The 13,577-nt window shown below is 50.1% G+C and overlaps 1 protein-coding gene and 1 pseudogene across 1 annotated transcript; both read left to right on the plus strand.

The window, feature by feature from the left end:
- The first annotated feature begins 311 nt into the window (after window positions 1-311).
- On the plus strand, window positions 312-3,158 carry LOC129665191 (alpha-ketoglutarate dehydrogenase component 4-like; annotated as a pseudogene).
- Window positions 3,159-3,566: 408 nt separating this feature from the next.
- LOC129665193 (stearoyl-CoA desaturase 4-like) lies at window positions 3,567-12,496 on the plus strand. Its single transcript, XM_055591745.1, has 5 exons — window positions 3,567-3,891; window positions 6,099-6,229; window positions 7,611-7,816; window positions 9,295-9,527; window positions 12,227-12,496. The coding sequence occupies exons 1-5, from the start codon at window positions 3,567-3,569 to the stop codon at window positions 12,424-12,426; spliced, it is 1,095 nt and encodes a 364-aa protein (XP_055447720.1). The 3' UTR covers window positions 12,427-12,496.
- The last annotated feature ends 1,081 nt before the right edge of the window (window positions 12,497-13,577 follow it).

Consider the following 13,577-nt stretch of genomic DNA (forward strand, 5'->3'; position numbering starts at 1 on the left):
GTCCTCAAACTGATGGTCATGCTTCAACCTTCTGACTGCGGGGATTAAGGCTCCGGATCACAGGACTGATGACATGTGAGATTGAATTGTCTGACCTAGTTGCTGGTGATCTCCTCCAACTGTGTGTTGGAGTGTTGAACTGCCCCTTCAAGCTCTTCCCGTAAAACAACAGGAAACAAAGCTCGTGATGTGCCCGGCTACTCTAGCTGAGGCAGGAAAATACCATGTTCCAAGCCAGCCTGAGCTGCATAGGCAAACCCTCTCTCAAAACCAGTGGTAAAGGCCCCGGCTTGAGGTGGGGAAGGGTCAAGATGGCTTCCACCAGCAGGGTCATGCAGGTAGTGAAGCCACATGCTCCATCAATAAGGTTCCCTGACAGAAGAGACAGGCCTAAACCCAGTGCCTCAGAAGCTTTGAGATCAGCTGGCATACCTTCTCACTCATCTGTAATCTCTCAGCATTCTAAAGAAAGTATGTCCCCAGACTTACCAATGTAACAGAGGCCACCAGACACTGCAGAAATAATAAACATATCACCTCAGAAACATAGAAGGAAACCTATGTCTCAAGAAGAAATGGACTTTACCCAGTGTGGATGTCCAGAACGATCATTACGGCTGCTGCTTGTCATCAGGCAAAAGGATTGTCTTTGCAATAAAGGACTTCCAAAATGTCAAATGAAGAATTGTATATTAAACAACCTTAATAAATATTCTGCAAGCAAGCAAGCAAACAAACAAAAACAAAACCAGTGGTGAGGCACCCGGCCCGGTATGTGCAAGGCCACAGTTTGATCCCTAGCACAGCAAAAAGTACACGAAGACAGAAGACACAAAACATTACCATAATTAAAGTTACTGAAGAAAATAAGCTTTTGTAGTTGTTGTTTGGGTTTGGTTTTGGTGTTTTCAAGACAGGGTTTCTCTGTGTAGTATTGGCCGTCCTGGACTCACTTTGTAGACCAGGCTGGCCTCAAACTCACAGAGATCCACCTGCCTCTGCCTTCCGGAGTGCTGGGATTACAGGCATGATCGAAGAAAATAATTTTTCTGGAGTGGGAATTTCTGCAGGATGGAGTGTGCACGTATCTGTTTTAGGTGCAAAGACTGCTCGTCAGAACAAGACAAGTTGAGGCAGCTTCCAGGCCCATAAGCACTGGAGAAGTGTCCATTCCTTCCCTTCCTCCCAGCTCTGGGTAATTCCACACCTACTTTTACAATGGCTGTTGTAGGCTTCTCCAGCTCTCGTTTACACTCACATTTCAGGGGAAGTATAATACTCACTGCTCCCTTATTGTATCCTGCAGCTCATCTCTCATCTCTGGGAAGTGTCTATTGAGTAATTAATGACTGCAAGAAATTTTATAATGCTCTAGAGAAACCAAGGAAAGGTCAGGGTTCCTGCGAAAAGGGAAGCTTATGGTTTACCAATGAGATGCAAAACAGTTTTCTTCTGTGTAGCCCTGGCTGTCCTGGAACTCGCTCTGTAGACCAGGCTGGCCTCAAACTCAGAGATCTTCCTGCCTCTGCCTCCTGAGTTCGGGGATGAAGCGTGTGCGTCACCACGCCCAGGGCAAATAGTTCTCAATATCGCTGTTAAAGCAAAGTTGTGAGCAAAGCAAAGTGTGTGGTAAAGCCATCAAAACAGTGGGGTCCCTGGCCATTTGATGAGGGGGGAACGGAGGGGTCAAGGAAGCTTTTGCAGAGGAAGAAGTTGGGCATGCCTGCCCTCATACGGCTTCCTTTGCCTCAGGAGACCCGTGAGTGCAGAGCCCTGCAGTTTGAGCTTCCTGGCCCTGACATGGAGCTAGTGAAGATGGGCTGCAAAGTCAGTTTGTCTTGGGGCCCTAGGGCAGCTTCGTTCTGCACTTGGGCTGGGGCGTCACACTTCGGTGATCATCAGTTTCCACTGAGTCACTGGCTCCTAGAACCACAGCTAAGTTATTGGTTCTCTCCATCTCTCAGTTTCCTCCTCCCTAAAGTGGGGTCATAGGTGGCAGGGAGACTTTTGCAAAAGCTTTTAAGTTAGCTTGTAAGAATTGCTCAGTACCCCCTCACTGTTCTTTTCCCAAACACGAATGTTTGCACCTCTGCTGTCTGTAAGCAGCTGTCTGGGATTCCCTGCCTTCCCCTTACAGGAGATGCCCAAATCCCAACCTGATGGAAGAGCCTCAGACCTCCCTGCTGAAGCAGGTGTTCCCGAGGCAGGGACATAGGGAAGGGACTGGACACTGATGTCTGGAGGTGGCCGCCTCCTGTGAACCACGTCCTGTGACTGAGCGTGGGCAAAGACACTCAGCCCTGTGCGCGTGAGCCGGTCAGGGTGCTCTGGATTGGTGGCGAACATCCTGAGCAGGTGGAAAGAGCCAGCACTGGCTGAGTGAGAAGGCGGCAGTGTCCGGGGGCGGAAAGAGGAGATGGATTGTGATGGACACAGATGAGATGTCCCCGCTGTGCAAGGGCCCTAGTGTGACACATTTGCCAAGCACCCGACCTTGACTCTCACTCTTCACCCTGCCCCCCAGACTTGATTTCCCATTTTGAGAATACTTTGTGCACACTGGGCAGCTTAAGAACTGGACCCCAGCTTCCTCTAGCCCAAGATGCTGGCAGGGACCCAGGGTCCACAGAGGTGAAGCCCAGGAGAGAGGAGCAAGGGGCTGTATGCCAGTGGGACAGCAGATTTCTGGATACCCAAAGCTGCCAAAACAAGAGAGTAGCACGTTCCCCTTGGCCAAAGCTCTCCAGAGTGCTGAAAAACAGTCTCTCTAGGAACTGGAGCAAAGTTGTCTCTCTCTTACTGTGTGCCCTACGCCATGGCCTTGCTTTAGGTGAGTGCGGGCCTTGCTGGCTGTCCCCTCCCTTCGCTCGCTCACCTTCAGCCTTCATCTCCTCATGGGGCTGCCTTAACACTTTATCCCTTGTTGGCAGCCATGAAGCATTCTGAGCAAATACCGGACGCAGTCACAACTGCCAGCTCTACCCGCCCTATATTTAAGTCCTGAGCGTGGAATTATCTGCACACAGCAGGATTGAATGGTGACACCTGTACGGCTGGCCCGGTACGTGGCACTCAGTGACCTCCGGACTCATCCTCAGTCTGGATCCTGCGCTCTCAGCTGTCAGAGTGGGATCCAGGCTTCCAAGGAGCCAGGATGAAGGCCTGCTTGCCACAAGAGGTCAGCTTTTCTCCAGTCACCACCCCCAGCCCCCACAGCGCAGGCACCAGGTGGGATTCTTCTGACATCTGGTAGGGGCAGGAGACAAGTGGGGGATATGCAGTTTATTTTGTCCCTCGACTTTAAGGAAAACCCCATCCCGCCAGTACCTTTCTGCACGCGTGTGCATTTTCCTTTGTGTGTTGCTTGAGGTGTAGATATTTCACCTCCTCTCCTGGCCCCTCCCCATGAGGCCTTGTTGTCAACACGTCCTGTGTAGTTTCTGGGAATTTCTCTCTGTTCCATCTAGGGGTGTACTCTATCTTTGCATGATCTGGGCACCGGGGCCACGGTCTCTGCCTCCACTCCCTTGGCTGTCTTACAGGGGAAATACCTCCTTGCTACCCTCATGTACCTGCCCTTGACCATCCACTCCCTCTCTTTGAAGGTCTCCAGCGACTGTGGCGCCTCTACCATCGCAGCACCGCCCTCTGGGGCCATGCAGGGAGGAAGAGAAAAGTTCAAGACGGTGCCGGTGCCCCTCTACCTGGAAGAGGACATCTGTCCTGAAATGAAGGATGACATCCACGACCCCAGCTACCAGGACGAGGAGGGGCCCCCGCCCAAGCTGGAGTACGTCTGGAGAAACATCATCCTTATGGCCGTGCTGCACGTGGGAGCCCTGTACGGGATCACCCTGCTTCCCTCCTGCAAGGTCTACACCTGGCTCTTGGGTAATCCCCCCAACCCCTCATTCCCTGAGTCAGTGCCAGAGGCTTCTCCCTACCCTCTAACAAGACAGAAAAGCAACTGCTCTCTGTGCAGATTCCTCGAATTTCCTCTCCACTCCCTGAGATACTGATAACTAGTCTGGAAACGAGCCTTGTGGGATTGCTGGTGCAGGGGTGTCAGTTCCGAAAGTCCTTTAACCCGGATGTTAAAGCCTATGAGGGGCGGAGGGACAAATGTATGGCAAAGCACTGGCAGTCTCCGAAAAGCTTCCTGGGTCAGCAGCATTGCCTGCCACAGGAAAACCAAGGCCCGTGCTGGGAGGCCTGGGAGCCTGAGGAGGGCCCCACGGGCTATTGAGAAACCCTGACCTTCAGGCTGTGATAACAAAGAAGAGAGTTGTCACTGGGTCCCTTACGTGGTGGCTCAGCTCCGTGGGGACCCGTGGGATTGTGGACTGATGCACACAGACACGTGCCTTCAGGTAGGTTCTCCCCTGAGTCCTTAGATCAGGAAGAGAGGACAGGGCTCTGTAGGCCTTGCTGCCCTCTGAGGGATGGTGAGCCAGCGGTCTCTGGAAGGCAGAGGACTTTCTGGTAGCTGTCTCTAGGAGGGCAGCGATGTACAAGTTGGCTGCTCTCATCCTGGGAGTACCTCCAGCAGGTGAGCTCTGGTCCTTGGAACATCACCTTAGATGTCCTGTCGGTGCCAGGGAAGTGCAGCTGAGGAGAGCCCTGATCTCAGGACTGCAGCTCAGTTACCAACAGTGCCTTGTCACGATCGGGACGGTCGTGTTCCTTAGGTCAGTTGTGTGTTTTCCCAGCCGTTCTCTCAACTCAGCCTCTGTCCTGCAGGGGTGCTAACATGAGGGCTAAGAGGGGAAACCCCTCCAGCCCATTTCTTAGGACAATGCTTCAAGGTGTTGCTTAATAACTATTATGGACACAAACGATTCTTCCCTGGGGGCCACAGAACAAATATCTTTGAACTGAGCTGTCAGTTTGACAGACAAGGGGTTGGAAGGGACCCCTTGTGTTTGGGCTCTTGTCCCAATCCCCTTGTGCTTGCTGCCTGTGCCTGCAAAGCCAGTGTCCCAGTCACACCTGTGACATGGAACTAACACAGGCACTTGAGGGTGCTCCCCTGAGGGCCTCTGGGCGTTAGCCAAAGCCCTTTCTTTTCTTCTGTGATTGCAGAATCCTGGCTCCTCTGTGGTTCAGGGTCAGGTCATGTATGTGATTCTGGTCCCAGCTGTGGTGAGCATAGTTAGGGAACAGAGCAAGGGTAGACGGCCTCCTTCTCTATTAACATCCGTCTGAGCCCTTTTGCAAGACAGTGAGGTAGGCCATGGTAACCATCCTTTGTCCAGGGCACAGACAGTACAGAGCTGATTTGCCCTGACACAGTCACCACCAGCTGCCAGCTTCAGAGTTACACAGCATTGTTCTGGCAGCCAGCATCCGGTCAGAGGGATGTAGCAGAGGAGAGGTTTGGGATCTCAGCTCAGACCTTGGGAGATGGATGGTACAGGAAACTGGGCTTCTGCCCACAGCTGCAGTTTTGCAACAGTGCGATTGATCCTGGATAAACAGGCTTTTCTATGCTACGTTTCTTCAAGATGCAAAAGTAATCACAGCCAGTATCCAAGGTGCGCAGTAACTGTGAAAATATTAACATTCTCGGTCAAGCTCAGGCCGTTGTAAAAACATAACACTGTGCAGGGCTGGCTCTCCCTGATATGAGCCTGGTGTGTGTCATCACACTGAAATGTTGTCGTCCCAGATGGTGAATTGGCACAACTGTGACCTCTTAAAATCTGGGGTTGTTATAACTGACCAAACCAAATTGCTCTGGTTGCTATTTTTCAAGGCACTGAGGGTTAATCTGTGGCAGTGAACAACTTAGAACAGATAGAGGAAGGTCAGGGTTGATAGGCTCCGGGTACTGCCCCTGAAGACGGGCAGTAAGAGCCCTGTTGCCATCTTGATTTCTGAGGCTTCTGAGCTTTCTCCATCTCTAGATAGAGAGACTGGAGCATAATGAAACTACTCAAGTGCTCAAAGCCACAAGCTATCAAGACCAAGGCACCCCAAGGTTCAGGGGAGAAAGGACCCTCACTAACCTCTGAAGAAGACTTGAACTAGAGTCAGCAAATGGTCCTCACAGCCTTGGCCCAAAGGGACCCACAATGGGACCCGCTGTCTCCCGGCAGGATTGTTCTATGATATAGTTGCTGGTTTGGGCATCACAGCCGGGGCTCATCGCCTGTGGAGCCACCGAAGTTATAAAGCGCGGCTGCCGCTGCGGCTCTTCCTCATCATCGCCAACACCATGGCTTTCCAGGTAAGAAGCTGCTGTGTCTGCTCCGTGAAGGCTGGGGCCACTGTGCAGCGAGTCAGCACCTCAAGGAGCGCCAACGGGACAGCCACTGTCCTTTTTATTTTCTCTCAGTCACAAGTACATGCTCAGTGCCGAGGTCCACACAGCGGGGGGGGGGGGGGGTCCCAGAGTCAGGAAATGGGATTCAATAGGAGTCAATAGGAGGCCTCTCCAGTTATAGGGCCACTGTTTTCCCCAAGGTCCCCAGGTTACGTATTGTATGAGCTGCTCTCCGTGGTTGTTCAAGCTTACCTTATGGGTTACAGCTCATGAGCCAAATGCTGACTCTGGTTTCTTGAACACTCAATAAACTCATGCTGTAAGGTCTATCTCAGGAGTCCCAGTGGGATCAAAACTAATATGCCACAGTCTTGGGAACTCTGCTGTAGATAATAAAAATCCACCTCCATGGCAGGCAGAAGCCTTGTGTCTGTGGCATCGAAGAACTCATTAAACCCTCTTGTCTTAAGAGATTCAGCCTCTTTCTGCACTTGGTCACTAAGAGGTCGGACAGGTTAACGCTGTGGTTCTTTGAGTGACCGCCAGGCTGGGCGTGTCAACTATTGAAGTTTGCTGAGGCAAAAAAATTCATAACAGAAAAAAGTGAAAGGGACAGGGGCCTGTTATTGCTTTTAGACATCAGTAGCAGGCCCAGTTGGCAGTACGAGGAAATCAAGCCAGTCCCCCTTTTTTGGACGCCCACCTAATCATTTCTAATGTGTGTCTAATCATTTCTACCTAACAACTTATTCCTCAGCAGCTCCCGATGTCCTGGTGGGACAGAAAAACAACAAGAGACATTGATGCCTTTTTGAAAGGATAGAAAGAGTTGCAAATAAGCCAGAGGTCCTTGGGAAAAGTGCTGAGGCTCATGAGTTACACAGCTGGCCCTGACACTGGGTGGGGTGAGCTGTCCCTTGTAAAGGCATCAGGTGAACGTCCCTGCACCCTTTTAACAGCAGCTTCCTAGGATCCCAGGAGCACTTGCTTCCTAGTCTCTGCGCCCGATGACTAGGTATTCCACGAGGAACCTGCCTCAAATCCCTTTCTTTGAGAACTAGTGTTCTTTGCCATGCTCTCACTGCCCCCCCCCCCCCCCAGACCTCCCCATGCTCCATCTCCCCATCACACAACTGAAGGAAGCAGCAGTGTGATTGCTGGGCCTGAGACTGTCAGCTGCTCAGGGCCAGGTGTGCAGAGGAGGGTCCTCCCCGAGGGCTCCTTTGGATCAGGTCCCTGGGGACTTTTTGAGGCGAAGTTTTGTATCCTTGCAACATCTGGGCACAGGGTTCCCCCAGGAGGGCATCTCTTCTCACTGCTAGGTTCCTCTTTCCTGTCCTTTCAGAATGATGTGTATGAATGGGCCCGAGACCACCGTGCCCATCACAAGTTCACAGAGACGCACGCCGACCCACATGATTCCCGGCGGGGCTTTTTCTTCTCTCATGTGGGTTGGCTGCTGGTGCGCAAACACCCGGCTGTCAAAGAGAAGGGCGGGAAGCTGGACATGTCTGACCTAAAAGCCGAGAAGCTGGTGATGTTCCAGAGGAGGTGAGTGACAGGTGGGGTGGAACCCAGGGCACATGGAGATTAGGGACCCTAGTTTTTCTGATAGAACACATTAAATAAGAGCTGAAGGATTTTACTCTGCATGCTTGTAATAAAAAATAAAACAAAACAAAAAAACAATTCTCTAATGTCTCACAGGCCCATAAGCATGGATTATTGCTTTGTTCCTTTCTCTCTGAGCTATTTCCATGGAACAAATCAAATGCAACAAATGTTCATTGATGGAGAATAGTCATGGACACAACTGGGAAGTAATGCAGTCCTTCTCTTTAAAAAGCCTGTATTCTAGGCAGGAATGCAAATAACCAGAAGTTAGGCAGAATATGGTCTATACTGTGAAACATTCATGGAGACCAAGACTTCTGGGAAAAGTTACTGAAAAAAAAAGAAAAAACAGCCTCAGAAACAACAGTGATTCTGACATTTGCGTGCAGACAGAGACACCGTAAACACAGCTCATGAGGCTAGCTAAATAAAGCCTGACACTACAAACACGGTCCTTTTCCTTGAAGGAGGTCTTTGGCATTGTGGGGCAGAGATACACTTCAGAACGGCTACCCCAGTACAGGTAAAAGCAGCCCTTGATTGACAGGTGAAGGTCAGGGAAACAATTTAGATACGGAAGACCCGGGCCAGGGAAGCAGAGGGGAGAGTGGAAAGGCAAGAAGCTGAATACAGACAATGTCAATACAAAGCTGAATATCAGACTGCTTTACAGCTGTCAATCAATTCCTTGGAATGTCTGTAGCCTGGGAGTGAAGAATGAAAAAGCCTCCAAAGGGCGGAGAACTGTAGGTGGCCAAGGGCACTCAGTGGCCTCCTGGAAAGCAGGGCAAAGATCTAGGGGTAGTAGCAGGGAACGAACACTTGTCACAATTCTGTGTCAAAGATGGAGGTGGATCCAAGAAAGGATCCCAAAGGGAGCTGGACAAGAACTCGAGCAAGCAGAATTTACCAGCTGAGTTTATGGTTTGAGCCAGACCTGTTTGGCCAACATGGCCTCACACTCTGTGAAAAGAAACATCGGGTTTCTGGTCAACAGACCTGTGTTCTAACCCACATCCCACCAGTACTTCTCACCTAAAGGGTGAAATAAGGTCTGGAGAAATGGCTCAGTGGTGAAGAACACTGGCTGCTCCTCCAGAGAACCCACGCTCGATTCCCAGCACCCACATGGTGGCAGACAGCTTGTAAATCCAGGGGATCCAGAGCCTTTTTCTGATCTCTTTGGATACTTGCACACATGTGATACACAAACATACATGCAGGCAAAACACTCATACGCATTGTGTGTGTGTGTGTGTGTGTGTGTGTGTGTGTGTGTGTGAAGAATGGGATAACACACACCCCTCCTGCATTCCTAGTGCATGAGAAGAGACCGCCCAGCACAGCGAACGTGGACTTCCCAAGTGTGCTCGTGGCTCCTCCCCACAGGCTCAGCGTGTGACCTCTCCACACAGGTACTACAAGGTAGCTGTCACGCTCATCGGCCTCATCCTGCCCACACTGATACCCTGGTACTTCTGGGCCGAAACTTGGCAGCACAGCTTGTGCGTCACCACGTTCCTGCGGTACGCCCTGTTTCTCAACGCCACCTGGCTGGTGAACAGCGCCGCCCACCTCTACGGCTGTCGGCCCTATGACAGGACCATTGCTGCCCGGGAGAACCCCCTGGTTTCGATGGCAGCTTTTGGTAAGTTGTCAGTTCCCATGAAGACGACTGGAAGTGGGTTGTTGATTGGAGCACCAAGGCTAAGCCGGAGAGGCCAGATTAAAACCTATTATTATTATTAATTTTTTTTTAATGATTTTTTTGGATCTTAGGTTGCCACTCTAAAATGAGGGCGAATCCATTGATTTTTAATTCCCAAACCATCACCAACTGTGACTGAATGCTTTTTAAGTTCTCCTTTTCCAGTTGCTTCTGAGTCAGGTTGCATCTTCCCTAGGGGCAGCAGATGCATAACTAGACCAGTAAGCTAGTGGAGAGACCAGTAAAGCATAGTGCTTTCTCCACACAGGCCTGCTGTGTATGGAGGGAAACTACTATGACCTAGTTCAGCAAACCTCAACTGTAGTTTCCCAAATCCTCCTCCAGCTTTTAGGTCCTTCCGACCATTATATAGAGCGTCTTGATTTGACGGCTTGAAGGAAAAAACCCACCACCTATGCTATAAAACTCTGAGCTTCTCATAGAAATGGCCTAGCACAGGCTGATGTGTGTCTTGGGCCAGTGCGCCGAGGCTGTACAGTGAGTTCCACCGGCTCCTGAATCCTCACGGGTGCAAAGTGACTGCTGGGCTCTTGCTTCATCTCTCTTGTGATTCTCCTCTCTGTATCTGCTCTTCTAGCCCTCTTACCTTATCCTTGACTGCCCTGAAGTTTTTGTTTTATTTAATTACCTGTGTGTGTATGTGAGAGAGAGAGAGAGACAGACAGACAGACAAAGAGAGAGACAGAGAGACGGGGGCTCTATTTTACACGTCAGACGAGAACCAGTGGGGAATGGTTAGGTCTAACTCAGAGCCTTTAGTGCCCTTAGCCCCATGCCACACTACCCAGCGTGTAGACCTTGAGAAGTCTTGGTTGGAGTCATTTGTTTAGAAGGAATTGTTTTCGTTTTCTCTATAGTTTCCATTATCTCTGGGGGTATTTTGATGTTTTATTTTTTAGCTAGGGTTGGCCTGAAACTCACTGTGTAGCCCCGGCTAGCCTTGAACTCATAGAGCTCGGCCTGCCTCTGCCTCCTGATTGCTGTGATTAAAGGCGCGGGCCCCTATGTTCTGCATTGAGATATTGCTTTTAAGAAGATTAACTTATGTTTACGTGCACGAGTGCGTCTGTGTGTGTGTGTGTGTGTGCGTGTGTGTGTGTGCGTGTGTGTGCGTGTGTGTGCGTGTTCGCCATGTGCATGCCCTGCTGTAGAAGCTAGAAGAGGGTGTGGGGTCCCCTGGAACTGGAGTTACCAATGGTTTTGAGCTACCACGTGAGTGCCGAGAACTGTATCCAGGCCCTCTGCAAGGGCAGCCAGTGCTCTTAGCCAATGAGCATCTCTCCAGAACCCAGGCATGCTTTCTTCTAACTTAAAAATGTTTTAGTTAGTATATATTCATTACACCTAAGGATAGATGGCATTTCCATGTGTGTGCATGATTTCAGTCATTCTTGCTCCCTCTTGTCCCCTCCAACGCCTGCCAATCCCCTTCTTTCCAACTAGCCCTCCTACTCACATATCTTTTTGTGTGTCTGTGACCCAGCAAGTTTTCCTGGGGTGGCGCACAGGATGTAGCTTTATTCTCAGAAGCACGGACACTGGTAAGTGGCTACACCACTGATGAAAATGTCCATCTCTCTTCTCTCAACCATTAACTGAATCTGAATCTTCAGGGAAGTGCCCCATGGGCCCTTCCTCTGGCTATGGCTGGGTGTTGACCAGCTCAGTCTTGCACAGATGTTGGGCAGTAGTCACAGCTGCCACAGTGGTGCAGAGGTCGGCCTTCCACAGCGGTCCCTCCACCACTTCCTCTGGCTCTTCACATTCTTTCTGTTCTTCTGACTTTCCCTAGGGGTGTTTTTTTAATCTTCAGGGTTCAATGACTTTTCTTGTTCACCGTCTTTCCCGAAACCTGAAAAGGGTCAGTATTGTTGGAATCAGTTCAGAAAGAAGAGCCACGCAGAGAACAGGAAAATGCCAAACTGATCACCGAGAGGAACATGAATCCAGAATTTCTGTTCTCCTTTTTCCTGCAAGATGCCCATGAAGGATGTCCTTCAGAGTTCTGTGTTCCTAGTGCCTCTCCCATCCCAAGGTCAAAGTTCAAAGAATTAGCAGCCAGAGCACTGTCCCGTGAGCCAAGAGTGGCTAAGGAAACTCCTGACACTGCCCACGACTCCTTCTTGCTAAGTATTGGTGGCTGCTGTCCACCCTGTTGAAACCGCTACCCAGGGAACAGCAGTTCATGGGGAACAGTGTAGCTTACTCCATCTAAGAAGCACAGCAACAGTTCCAATCCCACCCTCTGCCCTGCCCTTACCACAGCCACCCATGTGCAGACCCTGTGGGGCTTGGGGCCCTCTTTCTTAAGGCTCTGATATTTTCCATCATAAAATCTGTTCCCACAGACACAGCTTCTCTTCCATCCTCTTATCTTATAATGGAAACTTCCTCTGACAAAGGCTCCCAGACAGGCATGTGTGAGCAGAACCTGTCAGCTGGTTTCCTGAGATGCCTCTGAGGGCATCTGTTCACTTTAGAATGCAAGACTGGGGGTTTGTCTCTTCACTCAATAGCTGGGTTCTTCCAGGTTTCAGGCAGCCAACAGGAAAAGGTTTGCACAGAGGAGGAAGCAGCAGCCACTGAGCCCCTAACTGCTCTCCTTGCTTCTGTTCCAGGCGAGGGCTTCCACAACTACCATCACACCTTTCCCTATGACTACTCTGTAAGTGAGTACCGCTGGCACATCAACTTCACCACGTTCTTCATCGACTGCATGGCTGCCCTCGGCCTGGCTTACGACCGGAAGAAAGTATCTAAGGCCGCTGTCCTAGCCAGGATTAAAAGGACTGGAGATGGGAGCCACAAGAGTGACTGAGTTTGGGGTCATCTGGGTCTCTGTTCCATAAACGAACTGGGCCAACTTTCAGTGGTCTGTTAACCACTGACTAACGATACCAAAGCCCACTCCTGAACATTTTTTTTTTTTTTGGCATAGGGTCTCTCTGTGTAGTCTGTTGAGCTCTATAGACCAGGCTGGCCTCGAACTCCCAGAGATCCTTCTGCCTCTGCCTCCTAATTGCTGGGATTAAAAGTATGTGTCACCATGCCCAGCTCTACAAAGTATTCTTGTCAAATGTTCAAGGCAACTCTTCCTTTCTGATGCTAACCCACTGACTCCTCTCTCTTCCAGTCCCCATCTCTCTGGGCTTTGCTCCCATTATGCTGGTCTTTCTTTTCTCTTTCATTGCCTCTCTGAGAAGCAGCCAGTGAGTACCAGGCCACCTCCCAGAGGCTTCACAACCTTTCTGACGTCTCAGGCAAGAACCTTTATCACAGACAGCTCTCTAGGTATTTGCCCAACACTATCGATACAACAAAACCTTTTAGGAAGTGTCTTGTTAATTGTCTTTAGTTCATACTTTGCTAAAGGAAAGGGAAGAAATAACATTTGTCATAGAATTGCTAAAGCTGGTAAGTCATCGGGTGGGAAAGAATTCGGGGTGTGACTCGGAAGCAGGGATGGGATTTAGGTACAGTAGGGAGCACTCACCAAAATATGAGCTAGCTCCCTCCCTCCAACAGATGCCTGGCTCCAACTCTGAGCAGATAATGGCCACTGAATGTGACCTTGCTAGAACACAATAGAATGTCTCTGTAACTCAGTATGGTTCAAGCCGAGAAGTGAAGGAAAGGCCATTCAATCAGTAGGAAAAGAGATCTTTGTTGAGATAACTTTTTTATCTTTAGTGACAAGGAGCTTTGCTATGTCATAGAACAAGAGGACTCTGGGATTAGATGTCTGTCTTGGTAAAACAGCAACTCAGGGCGGTGCTGAGCTGGATTCCTTAAGCTGCGCATCCTACTTGTATGCGTCTGTTCTGCTGTCCTCGGGTTATTATTATTATTATTTATTTTCTGCTCTCACAGCAATCAGATAACTATCGCAATCCCAAACATCCAAACTGGAAGGATTGTAGGCAAAGTCGGGTCACACATAAACACATGTAGACACTTGTGACCGTTGCT

This window comes from Psammomys obesus, unplaced genomic scaffold, assembly GCF_907164565.1.
Source record: "Psammomys obesus unplaced genomic scaffold, mPsaObe1.curated_primary_1811, whole genome shotgun sequence".
NCBI lineage: Eukaryota > Metazoa > Chordata > Mammalia > Rodentia > Muridae > Psammomys > Psammomys obesus.